This window comes from Sipha flava, unplaced genomic scaffold, assembly GCF_003268045.1.
Source record: "Sipha flava isolate LNK unplaced genomic scaffold, YSA_version1 292_pilon_pilon, whole genome shotgun sequence".
Classification (NCBI taxonomy): domain Eukaryota; kingdom Metazoa; phylum Arthropoda; class Insecta; order Hemiptera; family Aphididae; genus Sipha; species Sipha flava.
This window is the reverse complement of record NW_020272962.1, coordinates 171880-194769: the sequence shown is the minus strand read 5'-3', so window position 1 is coordinate 194769 and position 22890 is coordinate 171880. Positions and strand designations below refer to the sequence as shown.

The 22890-nt window shown below is 26.3% G+C and overlaps 1 protein-coding gene across 1 annotated transcript in view; it reads right to left on the bottom strand.

Annotated features, from left to right (window-relative positions):
* Window positions 1-2243: 2243 nt before the first annotated feature.
* LOC112685812 (dystrophin, isoforms A/C/F/G/H-like) overlaps window positions 2244-22890 on the bottom strand; it is a 47424-nt gene continuing 26777 nt past the window's right edge. Inside the window, exons 53-68 of the mRNA XM_025557821.1 lie at window positions 9984-10156; window positions 9182-9326; window positions 8995-9118; window positions 6904-7067; window positions 6263-6388; window positions 6067-6197; window positions 5783-5977; window positions 5516-5652; window positions 5238-5442; window positions 4906-5176; window positions 4311-4828; window positions 3942-4085; window positions 3643-3880; window positions 2971-3052; window positions 2797-2898; window positions 2244-2534 (exon numbers count right to left, since the gene is read on the bottom strand). Of these exons, the coding sequence (XP_025413606.1) occupies window positions 2461-2534; window positions 2797-2898; window positions 2971-3052; window positions 3643-3880; window positions 3942-4085; window positions 4311-4828; window positions 4906-5176; window positions 5238-5442; window positions 5516-5652; window positions 5783-5977; window positions 6067-6197; window positions 6263-6388; window positions 6904-7067; window positions 8995-9118; window positions 9182-9326; window positions 9984-10156 (2829 nt within the window). The 3' untranslated portion in view covers window positions 2244-2460. The remainder of the gene's footprint in view (window positions 2535-2796; window positions 2899-2970; window positions 3053-3642; window positions 3881-3941; window positions 4086-4310; window positions 4829-4905; window positions 5177-5237; window positions 5443-5515; window positions 5653-5782; window positions 5978-6066; window positions 6198-6262; window positions 6389-6903; window positions 7068-8994; window positions 9119-9181; window positions 9327-9983; window positions 10157-22890) is intronic.

The following is a 22890-nucleotide window of genomic DNA, read 5'->3' as shown; positions in this document are numbered from 1 at the left end:
ATAGACCCAAAACTATTAACTCTGTTAGGCAGCTAATAAGTACTTTTGAAACATCAACTAAGTAATACTAAGTTAGTAATACTTAATAAGTATAACTAACCAATTTATATTTTGCCTTATATTTTTTTGATCCAACTCCATTAAAGTTATGAGAACCTAATGTTAAATTTTGCTGCCTTACTGATTACACATCGTGTTCAGATGTTGATAACCTATTTATTAATATTATAACATAATGTAGTCAATAGTCTTGCATGTCACATATGCTGTGATAAGCGAGTGTTAGTCATACTTACATACATTTATATAGTAAAACTAATTATGCATTTATAAAGCTTAATGTTCATAGTAACTTCAAATATTAAATTGGAGACTTTTTGTGAATTTTTTTTTGACGTAGTAGCGTATCCAGGAAATTTTTTATGGGGGGGGGGGTCCAAAATTTTTATTTTATCTGATAATGGGAAATTAAAATACACTATATACTATTATTATACTATTTACTATTAAATCGTTGAATATGTAGAAATTTCAATGGAGGGGAGTCTGGACCTTAAAACCCCTCCTTGGGTATGCCCTTGTTTTGAGGTAGAAATTATCATATAAATCTTTAATAAATAATTAACTTAAAACAATTTCATGTACAAATTCCGGTTTGTATAAATCATAACTTTGTACAGTTCAACAGGTATGGGCCTTCGACCTTGCTTACTTATTATGTGAACTCATTGCAAAACTTAAATCGAAAATGATTTGTTATGAAAAACCACGTTGGATCGATCACATACTCAAAGTTGAATTTAATGTTTCGGGAAATTTATTTGACTTTATATTATAAAAATTATTAACTTATTCAATAAAAAATGTTTGGGTTTTAAATATTTACTGACTATGATATAAATAAATAAATACTTTTTTTTTATTATTTAATAAATTGCGGTAGTTGAGATTGGGTTGTGCATCCAAGGTAGTCAAGATCACACAAAAGTACCATTTTTTGTATATATTTTACCGAATTATGAAAAAATTTACCAGAAACTTTAGCTAAACAACTTTTAACTTTAACATTAACATGTAATAGTAAATTTTATATTCATGTATCGTAAAAGTTTATACATTTTGTTATAAAAAAAAAAAAAAAAATGAAATTTTAAACTAGTATTTAAGAAAATTTCAAGAACCAGAACTGGTTCAACTATCTCAATTTGTTCATTCATTTGCAAACATAATAAGCAAAGATTTTTTCATAAAATGTTTACAGAACGAATACAATAATAACAATATAATATTTTAATTAGTATATATTTATTTAGTTTGTTATTGCTATATGTTCCCTATTTAAAAATATAAGTTAAATCATAATAATAATCACATAATAACATCTATATAATAATATTAAGTATTAACCTCTTAACCAATTAATTATCAAACCAAAAATAAATAATGTATACATCAAAAGTTTTGAATAAAAGTAACAAAAAATAAAATTATAAAAAAAAAAAAAAATGATTATAATTAAAATGTTTAGCATAATATATATTATCATATAACACTTATTAATATCTACATTCAAAATATTGGGAAAATCATACAAAATTGTGATTGTCCTTATTTATTATGCTATAATTAGATTTATAACAAATATTACTTTAGATAAAAAAGTGAGTTCTAGTTTTTATATTAATAAAAAACAAAATATTTGTAGAATATTCTTTTTGATATGTAAGGTTATTAGGGCAAGGGTAATTACACTAATAGCGTGACACTAAATTTTGAAATTATTCATCACATGTTATTATTACACAGTAAACACTGTATTTCCAATGATATAAAAGTTTAATTTTAAGTTTAATCAATAATGATAAAACTTAGGATAAGTTAAAATAAAATGCAAGATTGTAATAGGAAAATAAAATGAAAATATTTGTGATAAATATGATAAATTTATCGAATGAATAATGACAAATTAAGTGTATATTATTAATTTACGAATATGAATTAATATAATCTATTAAATGTCAATGTTCATTTTATGTTAATTGATTTAAGAAATAAAGTATAATGAACTTGTATACTTATTAATACAACAACAAAGAAATATCATTTTTATTATAAATAGTTAAATTTATATTTATTTTGAGTTTAAAAACATCGAACCATTTAAAATTAAGATATTTAAGACAATAATATTTCATTACAGAAAATATAAAATAAATCTGTTCGAAAATAACTTTTTTTTTATAAAATTTAATTGTTTGCATATAAAACTAGTGATGTAGTTTCAAATGTCTACAAAAATTATGAGTTTTACTTAAGATAATAAACATTTTATAATAAATGTTAGTAGAGAAGTTACTTTATTGATATTTAACTTATCAAAAATTACCAGCATTTTGGGAATTGAAGAATACATATAATTACACCAATCAATTTTTTAACATAAAAAAACAAAAATTAAATTTACTTTTTTATTTGTGTATGTTCATCAGTAGTCATGGCAGTTACAAGCTCAGTAACAACTTTACCTAGATCATCTACAAAATATCAATAAATTAATTTAGAAATAATACATATAAATATATTTCAATGATTTACATCAAATAATAGTATTAGGTACAAACCTAGATTTTTCCATTTCCGTGAACAGCTATTACAATAATAAATAATTTTAGAGCAATAAAGTAAAAACAATTTTTAGTTAACTAATTAATAATAAGTTAGTTGCATATAATAACTTAGTAACTTCAAAGTTTTTGTTAGGAAGAAAAATATAAATATTTATTAATTATATTTTACCTGCCATATGATGCAGATTACCAACAGTGTGATGGGATGATGTTATTGGTGGAGGAGGGGGCCTCTCTAAAGTATTGCGACCATTATTTTCTGACCAATTCCCTAAAATATAACAAAATCATAGAAATTAGATTTATTTATAAATCTTTTCTATTATTGACCTATTTAATATACCTGATTTGTCAGAAGAATTTTGTAAAGGAGAATCACATGCTAATTGGGAAGCAGTCACTGACCTAGTTTGGAATGTGGCTGGCTAAAAATTTTTAAAAAATAATTAAAATAATAACAAGTGTCAAATTTATAAGAAATATATTTATTTAGATGTTCAGTCCTAAATTATTTGTTCTAGAATTAAACTACAAATTATACAAAAACTTAAGATAATAGTATAATATAACTATATGGCAGTCTTTAGTTCTATAAATGTTAAATTGTAGTTATTTTTTTGTGGTGATATTTTAAATAAATTAGAAAAACTATAAAATTAACATATAAAAAGGGATCACTTTAAAGAAAACAATACTACTAATTCAAAGCAAATTTAAGAATTATATTAAAATTTTAAGTTTAAATGAATGAAGAATGAACAAATTATAATATTTGAAAACTTATAAGATAAAATAATTTTCAAATAATCTGCAAAATTATCCAAAAATTTATAATTTAATGTACATTTCCAACTAAAATATAATTTATTCTTAAATGTTAATTTAATATTTTTATTTTCATTAATAGCATTAAAAACTTAAATATAATAAAAATAAAAATTAAATGACTTAAATCATTTATAAAGAAGTAACTAGTCCCATAAATTAACAAAATATTGGTTTTTGTTCTACATACTTCTTCTAATAATTGTCTAAGTCTTTGCAGTTGAGCTTCTAATTGTCTATTATGATCTTCCAGTATTTGCATACGTGCTTCTAAGCGACCTTTATGTTGGCGTAACATTTTAGCCTCAGATACCATGTCAACTTCACCATTATTATTGGGCACAATATTTTGTGACCCTTTGATGCCAGAACCAGTTTTTAATTTTTCATATTCTTCTTGCAAATGATTGTTTTCATCTTCTAATTCCCTAAAATTAAATATTAACACATATAAATAAATAAGGAAAAAATGCATTTTTTTAGGCTTACTTAATCATAGCTTCTAACTCATGTCGTTGATCAGCATCAATCGCAACCATTATTTGAACTGGACTTCGAGGGACTGATGGTAATGTTTCAGAACCACCATTTAATGATTGACAATATTGGGCAATAAGTTGATGTTCATCTTCACTGGAAAATTTTAAATAATTTTTTCAATATACTTTATTATAGAATGACAAAACTCAAATTCAATTTGATAACATTTATAATGAATAAAATGTATCTTAATCATAAGAGTTTAATCAGTATATAAAAGTATCAAGGTTTGATAAATAAAATACTGTACCCAAAAATGTAATAGTTTAATAATATATTACTTGAACTAAGTATAATTATATATGATGGTAAACTTACGAATCTGGGGTTGAATTGCTACGAGCTCTATATTCAACTTCAGCTAAACGTGAAGCATATAATTCTAAACGATTATGAACATCAGGTATAGTAGGAGTGTTGGAATGTTGTGGAGATGGTGAAGGACTTTCTAGAGCATCACCTTCTAATACTGATTGAACAGGTAAATAACCAACACGGGGATGCTTTTTGAAATAGCGTTTTGATTTGAACTTATTACGTAAAGCACGAGTAAAATCTCGAACATCTTCACCAGATGTTGTTGTTGTACAATATTCTTGCATAGGATGAGTAAGCTTGTGATGTTTGGCTTTACGACCAGAAAAGAAACACGATTGACACATATCAAAATTGAAACATTTTAAGCACCGATATCTGAAACCAATTATAGGATATGTTTTGCATATGTTGCATTTTGCTTGATGTTTGGCAGATTCAGCTTCAGCTAGTCTGTGTAATACGGCTAACCATACCATACTCTGAGGTTCTTGCTGTAGCCAAACCAAAAAGTGCATTGCCTAAAATAGTTTTATTTTAAATATTTAGTAAATATGAAATTTGTCTACAATATTAAATATCTATTCAATATACTCACTTCAATAACAGATTTGTCTTTTCCAGCTTTTTGGAAGCAACTTCGAACAGATGGTTCAATATTAGAACCACCAAATGAAGCTACTTCACCTAATTGACGTGGTAACTGTATACAATCATGCAATAAAAGTCCTAATTTGCGTTGATCTACTTGTCTATTTGGATCAGCTATTAGCCTAAATAAGTAACGGTATTTTTCTTCTAAATGACCTTTGCATAATAATACTAAACCAACTTTAAATGAGAGTACACGAATTTGACCAGTTCGTTGACTGAAAAAAATAAAATATAGTTTGGATCTGTATTTTAAAGTTATGAATTTTAATATTTTACCTGTCATAAACATTTAATAGCCAGTTTAAAGATAGGTCAAGACAAAGTGGAACATGAACTAAAGATGGATGTTGAGATGCTAGTGTATCAAAAATAGATCCTAATATAGTTAACATTTCGGACACAGTAATTAATTTGTCATTTTGAGCACGAAGACCATGGTTATCAAATGATTCTAAAGCAGCTTCTAGGGTCAATAAATCAACTAAAAAAAAAAATTACCAAAAACTATTATACATTTTTCGGCTTATACATAATTAGATAATTATATTACTTACGAGACATGCGTTTTTGAACAGTCCGTAATTTCATGGCAGTTCTATAAGCAGAGAATCTTACTTCATTGAATTCTGATAATGAAGACATCAATTCCAACATTTTTGGATGATCCCAGTTTGTAGACTCACATTGATGACTAATTAACAAATTTGATATAGTTAGAATGTAATCCATAAAAGAAACACGATTTACACATATCAAAATTGAAACATTTTAAGCACCAATATCTGAAACCAATTATAGGATATGTTTTGCATAATACTTACTTAACATAATACGGTACTTTGTTGGGAGTAATTTCACGTTTCCATGGAGGGTCCACTGATCCACTCAGTAATAGAGAAGTAGAAGCCTCAATATGACTTGCTGGGGAAGTTCCATTACTGTTGTTAATAATGTTTTTACCAGTATCACGAATTTGTTTATATCTATCATCCATAGCTAATTGCAAAACTTTCCACCTAAAATAACATAAAATATAATATACAATTTATAATAAAATATATTATAAAAATTATAAAAATCATGAATACTTAATTGAAAAAATTACCGGTTATTAATATCCTGTAAAGTGATTTTATTGGATGCAGATATTGTAATATTGTTTGTTGCGAGTATGCTAGCTTGATCATTTACTTCTTCCAATAATCTTTGTACAGGATTAAGTCGGTCTCCAAATTGCTATAACAAATTTAATTAATTAATTTAGTTGTGTTAATTAAATTATTCACTTATGATATAGGTACCCGTAGTTCTTGAAGACGTTTTGTAGAGTCACTAGTACCAGAGACTGGCCATGTCTTATACATGGCCTCAACACTAGCTAATTTTGAAGTACAATCTTCTAGACCTTTCTGGAATAACTGCATTTTCTATAAGTAATGAGAAGAAAATGATTGAAGTACAAATAAATCAATATTTGGCTCATTTAGTAAAATAAACAGAATAAATCGATTGGCCATCAGATTTGGCTACTACTCAAGCAACAAATGGCTATTGTATAAAAATAGTTTATTACCCAGTTCTGAGGAATGTGTACTCTAATACATATTCACATGGTTCCTATTTTTATTTATTTTTATTTTCATAAAAGTATCAATTATTTTTTAAAATTAATAGAATAAAAATAAAAATAAATAAATAAATATATTTATAAACTGTTAATTATAAAAAAAGTTAGACTATAGTGTATGTTAAGCTATTTAAAAAATAAATAAATACACAGATAATAAAATATAGTAGATATAAACAGTTTAAATGTATTAATCATGAGTATTTTAAATTAAATATTTATAACTTATCAATATTATATTTTTATTTTATAATTATGTGGTTTTCGGTAAAAATTGTGTAATTATGTTGCAACTGATATCAGAAAAATATGTACCTTAATAGAGTCATTCAGGCTTCGTTGCCACTGATCCGAGCGCTGAAGTAAAGAATTCCATTGTTCAGAAACACGAGTAACTTCACGTTTTAAACTTATTGTTAAATCACGGGCTTGTTCTTCAGCACTACGATATCCTCTAGAATCTCCAGTATTGTTAATTTCTAAAAACAAGTAAATTAAATATTATAATTTATAATTAAGTACTTATCAAGTTTTAGTAAAAAGTTATATTGAGATTTATCTCACAAAAAATTTGATTTTATTAACTATAACAATTTCTGTAGAATTAATGTAAATACGCTACTAATATATGTTACAGTGTTACTATTTTTTCAATTGGTCAACCCAATGATATAAATTGCTAAAAAATGGTAATAGATCTAAAATCTATTAATATTATCGAAAAAATTAAAACACTTATACAAATCACTGATAGTATTGTTTAGAATTCATATTAAAAATGTAAGAATTATAATACAAATATGTACAAAATTGTATTAGTTTGCACAAATTACAGTTGAATAGAATTGCCCACGTACAGCATCCAGTATTTATTTAAAGAATTTAAAAATTCGACAGTAAGCCATTTTAAAAATATTATAGGCTATAATTGCTGTTAACTTTCTTCTTAAAAGTTATTCCATGAAATGTGAATTTATTTTATTTAGTCTGTAGTGTTTATGAACAAAGAAAACTACGTTTACATAAAATCAAGAAGTAATTATTGCTAGATTTAAATGATATAGAATATTAGTTTGAGATAAATAATTACTATTTATTTAAAAATATCTAAGTTTTTACTTTTTTATTCATGAAGATCTTGAATATACAAAGATATTACTTAATTTATATTTATGTGTCAGAAAAATTTATACTTAAGTGGATTTATATATCATTTCGTTCGAGTATTTCAATTCATGTCAATTAAAGTTGACCATGTTCAAATTAATAATCAATTCTTTTAAAAAGTGGTTACCAAACCATTGTAAATGTGACTGTTGACTGGAATCCCGTATTCATTAATAATTATCGTATAAAATCCGAGCATGTAAAACTATGGCAGTACTATAATTAGTTGTTTAAATTACATAATTAATGATAAGTTTTTATTCAATAAAAATAGTACTTGCAAATATCGAAGATTTTACATTAGTTGTTCACTTTGCAGTTAGTTAAAATTTAATAATAAATACGTATTTTAATAATCATTTTTGTAATCATACAATATTTTTTACTCATATGTAAATCGAAAATAATAATAGTTATATTAAGATCAATAGTCTAAAGCTCTAAAACAAAAATTACAATAATAAGAATTTATTTAATTATAATTTTAACCAGCTAAAACACATTGATGAATTATTTTAATTTTTATAAAACAATTAAAAAACGAATTGTTAATTTTACATTTTTACGGTTAGTCTTTTTTTTTATTCTAAATAACTACTCTATTTCCAAATTTCTAATAATTTTTCAGAAAATTTAAGAGCAATAGAAAAATGAGAGGAAAAATAATGAAAAACCAAGTTCAACTCACGACAGGAAAGTATCATTATTTCTATTGAAGAACTTTTAATAATTACATAGATAATATGAATCCAAGAATTTGCAACACGTTATAAACGTATGTTATAAACGTAATATAAAATTAAAAAATGTATCAACTAATTTTGAATTATATTCAAACAATATATAATTTTGAATTTGTCTTTTTATTTCATAAGATTTTTAGGATTTCAATTTAAACTAAAATATTTAATAAAATGTTATGTCATTAATTCAAATAACCAACTAAAAAACAATTATTAATATTCAATCACGGAAAATATAAATACAATACTGTTTTATTACTAATTTGTGGACAGTTTTCAACTTTTTTGATATTCACTATTCAATTTGTAATTTTAAAAATATTTTACATAGTAATTTGATCATACATACTCGTAAAATAATTAAAACATGTGAAAATTCGTTTTTAAAAAAAAAAAATATTAACAGTTTAATTACATAAAAGATTAATTTTATCCATTCTATACTCTAAATATACTTGTATTACTTTAGTAATATTATTTATATTATTATTCTTACCTTCATTTTTTACAGCTGATACAATTTGAGATTCATTATTTATGTATTGGCGACTGCTGCGTAGGTTAGAATCAATAACTGGTCTCTTCTCTTCCAATTGTCTACGGAACCCTCTATGATCATCCTAAATTACATTCAATATTTTTATTCAGTAAATTCTAAACTAAAAAGCTAATTATTTATATACCTGTTGCTTTTGCAAAGTTGTCAAATCGTTTCCTAATGGACCAAAACTTGAAATTTCTGTGTCTTTTTTAATAATCCATTCAACTAGTTCTCTTAAAGATAATAAAAGAGTATTCCAATGTTCCGTATTATTTTCTAATCTATTTCTAAAAATATAAATTAATTTTGAATTACAAATTACAGATATTGTAAATTATAAAGTATATATTTTCGATTAATACAACATAAATTCGAACACGTGTGACTGGAAAGGGACAGTAATATGCAAGGATTATAGAACAAAAAACATTATTCTTTAATATTAGTTTCAGAGTTTTATTATTAACTGAAAGTTCCTAACAAAAACCAATTGCAAACGTTGATAATTTTATGAGCTTAACTTAGTACCCATAACGCGAATAAATCATTCAAAAGGTCACACTATTCCTGATGCATCACGAATTAAAAGGGGGAACTAAATATGATTCTAGTCCAACGGGACTGCTTCAATATCACAGTTTCAGTACTATATGAGCTTCTTGGGAATTATAAATTACAATCATATAATATAAATGAAAGTTAACAGGGTGTACATATCCCTTGGGGTACAAGTAAAATGACAGGTTCCAATTACCCTCCACCCTTAAAAAAGATATACATATGATACAGTTCTAAATTTATCATATTTTAAAGGTTAGACATATTATTTTACATTTCAGATACAAATTATACACCTTATAAAAATCCCTAGCTACTTTTAGTTATGAAATTTAAACTATTGATAATATACGAATGAAATAAACAAATGAAAATTATATAAATACCTTATATTAACAGAACGATTTTTTAGTTGATTCCAACGCTGATTCATTTCTTCTAATCGTCTCTGAAGCATTACAGCATCTTCTTGAGATGATAGATTTCCTAGAAGTTTTCTTCCGCTTGTGTCAAGAGAGTTTAAAGATTGACTTTTTGTTTCCATTTCTTGCTGAAGTTCCTGAGACAAGATTATTATTATCTAATTATATTTATAATTGCAAGTTGTAATAATATCAAAAAATAAATATTATAATAGGTCATAAGAATATTTAAGTTTCTGTAATATTTTTGATTAAATATAATATGATTTCACTTTCAAAATTAAATTAATATTACATTTATTAAACGTATTTATGTTTTAATAATAAAATAACAAAATAAATATTACATCTTTATTCTTTAAGTTATAAATTTACATATTTACATTAATGTATTTGACATTATATTCTTCTACTTTAAAGTTCTACCTATTATAATATACTTGAATGATAAAGTTGATATTTTTTAAAATCAATTAAGTAATTACTTTACTAAAGTTTAAACTTATTATTATATATTTTATCGTTAAATAAAATAAAATTATAGTAATTGTTGCTTTTTATTTTATAAATTACATTTTTTCGATAATAATGGTTTCTTTTCAAATTTCTAAGTCACTAAACACCGTACTACAAGTTAAATGTGAAACTCGATCAATATATACCAATCATGTATATTTTATACAATATTATTTTTATAGCTAATTTAAAGTATAAACGTATAAACTTTAAACAAATCATTAAAATCTAAAAACATAAATCTACGAATGGTTAAATGTTAGAATATGCAATTATTAAGCCAACAAAAATATTGGGTGTCGTAAGAGTTAGTTATATACAACTCGATCGTTTATTATTATATTCATAGTATTAAGTTTAAAACAATAATATAGATAAAGTCAATTTGAATAAGTATTATTTTTATTATATTCTGTCAACATTACAGTTAATTGTTATGTAAAAGTTTGAAAACGACAAGTATACTTTTAATTATTCTATAAAAACAAAAAAATTTTAATAATCTTTTTTTATAGATATATTACATAATCATATAAAATATATAGTGTTAATTGAATTAATAATTTTCATCCGTGGACCCAAGTATCAAAAAAAAAAAAAAAATACTTACAGTACCTACCTATATATTGTAAATAATAATTACAATTAATGAGAACATTTTATACTATTTTCCAATTGAATTATAGACGGTAATATAATAATAGTGTTATATTTTATTTAAAAGAGAGGAACAATGCATCTATTAAATGCTTTATGCTCATTAAAATTGTTCTTGCAAGCTTGTAACTTACCAAAAGGAAAATATTTTCTCATCAATATTGATCATAAGTTTTTTCAAATATGAAAATTTAAAATTTGCACACAGCCCGTGAAGCCAATCAGATAAAGGTTAATTTATTATGTCGATCACGCAGAAAATATAAACTAGCAAGTGATAAAGGAAACATACCGCAAAATAGACTTAATTAAATTTTAACTCGACGTTGCTGCATGCAGCCGTACTATCCTCACGAGAGTCATAACACAACACCACACGATTTCTGGCGAATCTCTTCTGTGTTTTTTATAAATTCTTGTTTTTTACAACGCACTCTTATTCGGAAAGAATATTACTTTTCACTAATTTTTTTTTTTTTTTTTTTTTTACGTCCAATATAATTGTGAAATATATGTGAACAATAAAATATTTTTGTTATATGATAAAAACCAATGTTATGAATAAATATACGTCATGTACAAAAACACTTCTCAAACATTTTATTTTAGGTGTGTAAAGCTAACGTTGTTATTCCTCCCCGTTGTGGGTTGTCTCAAATAGATTTAGTATGAAACTGGACTAAAATTGAGTTATAAGTAATTAAATCATGTAGACGAATTAAAAATGTTAATTAAAACTAAAATTGCCTATATTTATAATTAGTTTACGAAAATAAATTAAAATAATGAAATTTCTCTTTAAACTGAAATTAAAATACTCGACAATTTGGTAATTGAAAATGAATAAATAGAACATTATGGTAAAATAAATAGATTATTTCCTTTGCTTAGAATCTAAAAACGACATGTTTTCCACATTTGTATATCACTGAAATTATATTTATTGTTATTTTTTTTTTGTAATCATCTTTATTACATAATTAATTTTGCAAATTAATGCAATTATTACGATAAATTATAATTTTAATTTCAACTTTAAATTATAAAATATCAACAGAAAAAATATATATTTCACGAATACCGTAGGTAAAATATTTTTAACATGAATCATAAAATAATAATTTTTAAATATCCGTTAACAGTTAATTTGTTATTCTATTTTAAAAAGTGAATATTATTATCATTTATAGTTTAAGAAAATTCAGAATTTAAAATCGATTCAGATTTATATTCGTTAATTTTAATTCATTAAAAGTTCGGTATTATATTTATCAAATCCATAATTTTTTACACTTCTACACTCATAATAATTTATCATTAGATTTTGGTATACACGGATACAAGATTAAATATAAGGAATTATTAAAAAAATCTTTAATAATCTCAATATTTAATATCGATAATATAAACTAGATATTTATAATAAAATAACTTGAAAAAAATGACAAATCTATACACAATGTAATTACAATGTATTATATACATAAAAAACTTTCAAATCATTAAACTTTAAAAAAGAAATACTGACCAAATAATTAAAGTTTGATTTTTGAATACCTATATAATTTTATAATATTTACTACGATCGATAAAACAATTATATTATACAACAAATAAGCTAAAAAGCTCCCATGATTAAAAATGTACTTCCATAATTGATTTAAAATATAAACTGTAAAATAAAATACATTATACTAAACAAAATATGATAAAAAATAGTAGTAGTTGATGCTTAAAACATATACTAATAAAATATATGTTTCGATTTTTAAATTGCCACAATTAGACTAAAAAAATGAATGAATAAAATTAAAGAGTAACTTTTATCCATAGATGTGCAAAAGATTGAAATTATAATAAAGCTTATCTTGCAAAGATAACCTTTTGAAATGATACCCCGTCAAATACCATTCATTGTATAAAAAAGAACGTTTAATACGGGAGTTTATAACAATGAGGTCGGATGCTCTTGTTGAGAAACCTCTTGTTCGCTTCTGGCATTGATTAAAAAAAAATTCAGAGTACAATTATAGAAAAACGCAGAGACAAGCGAACACATGCTCAAAGTGCATTGTTTATAGGATTGGGCTCATTCATTTTTCCCATATTTTCCTTGTGTAATATGCATATGTACTCCCGTAGCACTTCAAACGATATTAAGTCAACGTTGAAATGTTTTATTCTTAGATTTATCTTTTCATTGACGTACAAATACATTTTAATTCGTGCGCATATAAAGATATATGTTTAATCATAATAATTATAGTAAGAAATATTTTATTCAAACTATAATATTCAAATATTTCAAAACAATAGGTTAACATTTAAAAAAATGTATTTAAATTAATAATAAAAAATAATGTACATTTTATTATATTATTAATTTCTTAGATTTTATAAGTTAGAACTTATAATCTATAATATGTAATATGCATTTATGAAATAAAATATCAAAATTATCAGTACACAAAATATAAGATGTATGAAAACGAAACTTAAAGAGTATCGTTTATATTCAAGGTATCAATCAAAAACAAAACTAACAAATTTTCTAATCAATCACTATAATCGAATATATCAATCATTTTGAATTCTTCTAAGTCGAATAAAACAAGGTTTCAATCAGATTTGACAATTTGTAGTACCCGTGAAAATAGGTTTTGAAATATTTAATAATCAAATAGAACTTTTATCGTTTTACTTGCAAAATGTAAACCAAAAACCTAAACAAAAATCAAAATTCTTAAACAGAATATTTTATTTGGGGGATATTTTCTAGTACAAAATTGGGTATGCATGAAAAACAGAATTTGTAGCTTGAAATAAATTTAAAACCTCTATATTTTAATGATCGACCTTTTTGTAATAAAAAAGTTTACCTTTAGGTTAATGTTATTTACGAGTCAAAGCATATGTTGGTAAATAAATTAAAAAATGTATTTTAATAAGAACTAGTAAATTTTAATGAATACAAAATAAATAATGAATATTTTCAACTTAATATATCAATCTCAACGTAGAAGGAAAATACTAATACTTCATTAATTACCATTATTTCTAAAAATAATAAATCGCATTTTTAAGATTGGCATTGCAATTAATCAAATAGGATTAAATGATTATTTATTTATTTTTAAATTTTTCTCACAAGGATCAGTGTGGTTTGACAACAAACCATGGTGAATAATGAACATAATAGTGACAAAGTTCTGTAATCTTTAAATAATAATTATCAAACTTTGAGAAGGACTTGAAGTTTAGAAAAATAACCAGAGAAGCTAAATATTTCATTAGACAAATACGGAAAAAGAAAATAGTTTTTTTTTTATATATGTTTTCCTGGCATGATTTCCCGACGAAACGTGAAAATGCTTTCAGCCCGGTCGGCCATACGATATGTATTATGCAAATTCAACGTAGAAAAGCGAATGATTTGGAAGTAGAGCATAAGTCGAATGTACTACTTATATGTATACCTTACGAATAAACGTTTTATTGAGTTTGAAATTTAATATTTTTATTCGTTCCTATTTTCAATTTGAGATAAAATCGAGTAAAAAAAAAAAAAAAAAAAAACCCCTAGCAAATATTGTAAGACACCGTATATAATATCTATAGAGTTATAATTTTTTTTTAAAATCACCTCGAAACGAAATTACATGACACGCATAAATATAAATTACATGGTACACTAAAATCAAATGATATAAAGGACAAAAGGTATACGATAATTTTTAGCGATAATACACATTTATAAAACATGGACGTAAGACGTTAAATGCATAATATATTATAATTATTTCATCCACGACAATGGCAAATAGGGTGAAGAATGATATTTTTGCGGTATAGGCAATTTCATGATATTATTTTTTAGACGTATAATGTAATCCTCTATTACACGATTGACTTGAAAATTACATTGATTCTTAAGATGACTGTGTTTTTAATTATACGTTCAATAAATAATTTCACGAAAATATCTTACTTTACGCTGGAGAGAGAAAATTTCTTGAAAATTAACGAAGAAGGAAATATAAAGGGTAGACGAAGAGATGATTGGATAGCATATAGCTGATATATGTGAGATGGAAAAAGGACCATGTAGAAATGAAGTACAAGGGTAGCCGACCTCATGCAGTTGTAGGAGAAGGAGGGAGGGTACAGAAGATAACTATTTCGTCCACGGGAACACATTCTAATAAGGGCTGTACCTTTGCTAGTTTTTGCTGCGTGTCTAGAATGTCCAGCATGAGCGCAATCTTGTGATCGGTCACTCGATAACCGTTCCGGTAACACTCGATCAACTGATGTAGCGCGATGGCCGCAGCTTTGGTGGGAACCGTGGCCGACGGCGATTCCATGTCGATGGAACCTTGGGATGAGTAACCAGAGATGGGAGCAGTAGATGACACGGGCAACGAAAGCCGGCGGTGTCGTTGGAGGCGCGACGCGGAAGAGGGTAAGGATCTGTGCAACACCACCGGTGCGGCAGTCGGCGTGGTGGCTACGTGCAATTTGGACGGAACGCGATCGCCAGAGCCACTACCACAACCTAGACCAGCCGGAACGGTTGAGGACGAGCTCAATCTCGTCCATGGCGAACCATCGGCAAACACCATCGAGTTGGGCCGTCGTCGACGTCCGGCGGCCGTTGGCTGTTGCAGCGGCACGGTGGCGGCGGCGGAATGGCGCATGAAAAACACGTCGGCTACGGAACCGTCGCAGAAACCTCGCCGGTACGCTTCCTCCACACGTTTAGTGTCGCTGACGTGTTGGCGTCGCGCCGACGACCTCACCACGCCGTAGTCGGACACGGAACGGGACACGGAGCATGGCGGTGACGGCCTTCGATGCGAGTGTTCGGGCAACCCTTCGGTACGCCAATCACCGAAACCACCGTCGTCCGTTGTGGACGCCGCAACCGGCTGCACCACAAGAGACTTTTTGCATTTCTTTGGTGTGTCGGCTACGTGGCCTAGCCGCATGACGATCGATTGGTACACCGGGTTCTTCCGGATTACTTGCAGCGCGGAAATTATTTTTTGCCGGGACGAAGAAACCCCGTCGCCGCGGGACGATTGTTGATCGGACATGACGAGCGAATGACGGTGACGACCAGCGACGACGGCCGCGACACACCGACAGACCGCGGATTGAGAGGCGACAACGACGCCAACAGCTATCGCCACCGTGGGCGCGAGAGGATATCACGAGGGGCGCGTGCACGACGGCGGCGCGCGTCCCGTAAACGCATGCAATTTACTCGAAAGGTTGTTGCGGTGCCGGGTCACGTGTGTGTTTATACGAGTAAATATGTAAGTGGTGCGCGGTGGACATATCATCATTTTATATCGTAGCCGTCGGTGATGCAAAACGCGCCGAATAATCGGTCATGGGTGACCGACAGCCGTCGCCGGGCGCCGGTTCGGATTCGGATTCGATTTCTTGTATTTATAGCTCCTTCGAGACGTGATTTGCGCGTTTCGTTCATAAGCAGAACAGACGTCCTCGATCGCGACATTTATATAGGTATAAATACAGGTATAATATTTATATCATTTATGTACGTCGTTTTATTATGTTTAATATCATTTCTTCCATTCGAACAGTTCTGCGTGGAGTATATACGAATTTCTAATAATTTATTTCGTTCGTATGAGATAAAATAAAATATAATCCTAAGGTTAAAGAACAAAAAAAAAAAAAAAATCTGTAGAAATAGATTTCAGAACACAACTAAAATACGAAGGAAACTGTATTGTTGATCCAATCGATTTAAATTTACAACATTATAACCGACTAATTATAGAAATTTCGTTATTATAATATTTCATATTTTTTATTAAAAGTATTATCCAAAAACTAGTAAAAATATTTGTATACTTTTTATAGATCCTAAGGTCAAGCCTAAAAAATAAATTATAAGAGGTAACAGTAACTTCAAAAATAAATTTGTTCCATACCACGTGCCGGATCTAATTCTTGGGAAGTTGAGGTGCAAACATCAATAAAAAGTCCTTTAAAAAAAATTTGTTTTTGTAAATGTAGCTTAAATGTTTTAATTTGTATACTTGACTTTCAAATATACATTTAGACCAATCGAGTTATTGAAAGATACACAATGAATAATCATAAAAAAATTAATGTAAAAAAAATAATAAAACAGACAATTTAAAATTTTAGATTTTGGTTTAAAAAGACCCTTAGAGCCTAAAGCCCTGGTATAGTGCACCCATACATCCCCACTAAATCCAGCACTGTCCGTACTACACCTATTACTTTGAATACTTAAGAATTTACAATAAAGTTAATAAAAAAATCTGGTTTACAAAATATTCGATTTATTTACAAAACTATGAAAATCTATGGTGTGAAATATATAACACTATTTAAATAGAAAAATTAAATCAATTAATATTCAAAATTTATTTAAGTATAGATTTATTTGAAATAAATGGCATGAAATTACCTTTAATTTAATAGAGAAATAACAACTCTAATAATTACATAGTATTTAAAATCTGTTAATTTTACATAACTATTAACTTATATAAAAAGACATCAAAATAGATTCTTATTTAAATTAGTATTTGGAAATAAAAATGTTATATGCACCTCATCTTTACAGAATGTATCTCATCCTTATAGAAAATCATAAATATATCATAACTTTTAAAGGATTTTGAACTGATTCTTTTACACAATAAAATATATTAATTTTTTATTGCGTTTAGATTTATTTAATAATTAATTTAATTTTTCACATGAATGTTTCACTGATAACGGAATTCTTTCCCTCGATGAACAAGTGAACGTTAAATAAAAATATCACTTTGATTATAAGAAACACTACATTTGTAATTAATGACAAAAATCTCATAATGAAGCGTATTATGTAATTGATAGTGTTATATAAAAAGTTAATAAATAAATTCTAGTTTACTTATGCGGACTAAATAACATGGTTATCGCATACAAAAAATATTATTACTATATAGTTTTTAATGCTAACCAACTCAATTAATGAGTAAGAAATTCCAAACCTCTGTCAAAAAAGTCATGTGTCATACAATAATTTTAATTTTATATAATTCTAAATAAAATACCTTTAATGTCTTTATCATAAAAAAAATATACTATATAAAAAAAAAAATACCATTATTGATGTTAGGCACAAATAGCTTCTATAAAAATTAATTTAAACAAAAAATTAAAAATATAATAACTTGTAGTAGTACCATAATTGGAAAATGAATGATTGGATCAATAACTAAATGGAAACCCGACACTAAGAGACCTCGAGGACGCCCCAGACAAAGATGGGTGGATAGAGTAAAGGAAGACTTGAAACTCCTGAACGTAAGAAACGCAGAAGAAAGTGCAAATGATAGAGGAAAATGGAAACAATATGTTGTTGCGGCGAAGGGCCTTAAGGGCCTGTAAAAGCCCAGAAAGTAAGTAAAGTAAAGTAGTAGTACCATTATATATATAATACACAAAACAAATAATCTTGTTCTCTATGGTTATAATCGTTTGTTCAGAAATTGACAGGAACAGGAGTATATATGTATAACAACTGACATATACACATATGTAGTATCCATTTCCAATCTAATAAAATCCAGATGGCCAACATACAATGTTTTATCAAAGTAATGACTATTCACATAGAAAGAATGAGGTTTTTTAAATTAAATGTTTCACTTTCCACAGTTCAAGTATTAATTAATTTGATGGATTATAAATACAAAACCAAGAAAAAAATTCAAGTTAAATTTTAAAAAATTTATCTAATTAACATTATGACAGGTAACAAAAAGTAAAAGTTACTGATTCTAGACAAAGCTATGAATATAATAGTATTCAATTTTCAGCAAGCCAAGATTTTATTGATCTAATTTTTGAATCTTACAATAGCATCAAAAGATCTATACATAATCTCATTAGATTGGAAAGTTGAATACAATCATATCAACTTAACTAAATAGGTAAGTTTATATTTTCTCAAATATATAATTAGCACCAATCAAACATTTAAAGTAATTTGATATTGATTAAATTGTTGATTTTTAAGTTTATTTTTTTTTATCAATTTCACTTATTTAGAATTTACGTAGTCTTCATAAACAATGTTAAACAATGTCAATCAACTATGTATTATAATTTATAGTAATGTTGATAACTAGGGTCTAGATTTTCATGCAAATGCATACTCTCCTCAGGGCCGGATTTAGAACAAGTGCCACCCTAGGTCCTTTTAAATATGCCGCCCCTACCCCAAGAAAAAAAAATCTCGTAATTATTTTTAATAAATTAATTTAATTTTAAAGAAATTAGGTCAATAGTCATTATAAACAAAACAAATAATTATCAATTCTAATTCGTCGTGTGCGATGTGGATACACAATATCTCTAGTCATGAGTATTAAGTATTAGTATCGTAATTACTTTTAGAAACAACTTACATTATGTACCTAAGTATCTAATCTTTATAGCTCACATTACGAGAAAATTGATTTCGTGTTATTGACATTTTCAGTGTCATGCGCCCGTATATTTTATACACAGATATCTATACTATAATATTAATTGTATTTATATTACTATTAATTATTATATAATATTAATTTACACAGTTACATAAATGCTTAAAATATTTAAATGATTTTTTTTTTTATTTCTAACAAAATTTGCCGCCCTAGGCCCGAGCCTCACGGGCCTAGGCATAAATACGGCCCTGACTCTCCTACAGTTAACCTATTATAATTTTGATTATAAATGTTGACATTTCGTACTGTATAGATTCTTATGGATAATTTTTGTTTTTGCATATTTTGCATATTTTATAAATAATAAATAAAAAAATATTTTAATTGTGCTTTGATTCACAAAATTATTTTTTTTAATGTTGAAACATGGTGACGGTGCGACGCGATAACATGGAAACAGATTACAACCAATTGAGTGATGACTGTACGTTCACATTATTGGTTAGTGACAGTGGTGTTACATGTTAATATTTTATCCATAATTTTTTTTGTTCTGTATCAAATATTTCGTCTATTTAAAAGCAGGGAAAATAAGCATAGAATTTGCTAAACTTAAGCTGTCACATGTATTGTCCAAAAATTCAGGGTATTTTCGAATTAAAATAATTTGAGGAATATTAATCATAAAAATAATTGACAAAAACAAAGACATAGAGTTAACACCTAAAGACATATCTCGTTTTAAATATGAACTAATAGTGTTTTGTGATCAAGAAAGAAGTTTTTCTAAGTATAAATCTATGCTGCGTGACAATCATAAAATCTTCCATTTTAAATAATATTTTGTAACTTCTTGTTTGTATTTGTTCTAAAATTAATATTTTTTATTGTTAATTCTGAATTTAAATAATTGATTAATAATAACTTCTTTCATAATTTGTAAATAATAGTAAATTGTAATAGTTTATATGATGTAATATATTTTTAATGACTTTTTTTTTGCATATTTTTTAATTTTCATGTATGTTACCGGCAATATGGATATTCCGGTATTTTGCAAAATACCTAGGCATTATATAAAATGCTAAAAATCACTTGGCAATATACATAATATGAAATTTGCCTAGATATTATGTATACTGCCAAACTTGGACTAGTCAATATGATGAAAATAAACAAAATCGGGCATCGCCTATTACCAACGAATTTACTTGTCGTTTATCATAAATGTGCGTGTACGATTTAATGCAATATATATTAAGATTCTTTTACTACTATAATAATAATTCTGAGGTACAATATTGAACGTACTAATAATTTTATTATAATATCGTAATTTTTGTATCTCGTTATGGTGTTGTTACAATTTATATGAAGTTAAATGTTTAGAACTACAAAATTTTTTTAAAAATTTGGACACTAATACTAGTTTTTTATCCGATGACCAGTATAATGAGTTGATAAAAATTAAATCCACAAGAATTAGCCAAGTATTTTTAAAATGGGTTTGTAATTCAAAGTGTCAAAATAAAAAGTGTATTTGCCTTAAAAATAATATTTTATGCACTTTAAAATGTCACTTTTCTACAACATATTGTAATAAGTAAATAGTAGATTAAGTAAAATATTTATATAATTATTATAATATAATAATTATAAGAATTTTAATGTAATATAACATAAAATAAAATCTTTTGTACTTTGCCAAAAAAAAAAAATTGGCACTTTGCATAATGCTTGGATATTTTATAAAATACCTAGGTTATTTGTAAAATAATATGTTTTATTTACATTGCTTAAAATGGTCGGCAATTTACATAACGCCTAGGCATTTTTCAAAACACCTGAATTACCTTTCCATATTGCCGGTGACATATATAAATATATGCATATTCAATAATATATTTTGCATACAAATCCGGACTTTATTGATGACAATATAGTTATTTGAATATTACATAATAACTTATAAGTAATATTTGAAGAAAATTTCAAAATTTCTAAACTTGAGCTTAAGTTATAATAGCATATTAAGTAAATTAGGGGAAATGTATAAGCCCTCTACCCTCTCTCCTATAATGCCATTGTGATGTATGTGTATAAGGTTGTCACCAGTAAAGAAATATTTAAATTTAATAAAGGGTAAACTGCTAAGGATAAACTTTAGGTCAAAGCGATAAAAAACAAGATACCCTTTTTTTTGTGATTAAATTGGTACATATTGGTCTGTTTTCAGTTAAAAGGACGTCACACCTCCATGTGTTGTCTCCATCTGAGAAACGTACAACATAGTAAGTTTGCGTTCAGTGATTCAAATGTAGTGATGTTAGTTTTAGTATCAAAGTAATCAAACTTTAAAGGAAGAACATTATCTGTGTTTTGATGGTCGGTTTTTTCCGATATTTTAATTTTTAAGCGTGTTATCAGTATGTAAAAATATAACAATTAAAAAAACATCATAACTCGTTAAAAAATTAAAATATCGGAAAAAACAGACCACCAAAACACAGGTAATGTTCTTCCCTTAAAATTTAATTATAGGTCAATTTAATCTAATATGAAAGCTAACTTCACTACATTTGAACTACTGAACGCAAACTTACTATGTTGTTCGTATGTCAGACAGAAACAACACATGTGGATGTGATGTCCTCTTAAAGATAAATATTATAGATAGTCCATTTATAATTCTTTATTTTATAAAAAAATAATAATTTTTTGAATTTTTAATAGTTTAATTTTTAAAATTATCACAAATATAGAAATTTGAATATTTGTTATGGACTACCATATATTATTATATAACACATATCATTTACATAACATATATTCCACAATTAACATGAATATTGTTATATTTAAATTGGACTCATTTTTAATTAATAACATACATCTTGACTGCTCAAGTTGAAATTGAACCTGTGGTATGTAACATAGTACTACAAAATTCTACATTTCCGTTAATAAATAAATAAATAAAAAAATTCACCAAATTAAACATGAACAATTTTTTCAATAACAAAAATAATTTTGCAATTCGAAATTTAAAATAATTTTTTTTTATTATAAAAAAATGTATATTTTAAAAATAATTTAAAGTATTCACTCTATATAATTAAATACATTTCCAATAAAAATCTAAAAAATATAATTAAACTTTCATATTATTCAAATTTTTAGGTACTATATACACATATATAAACTGG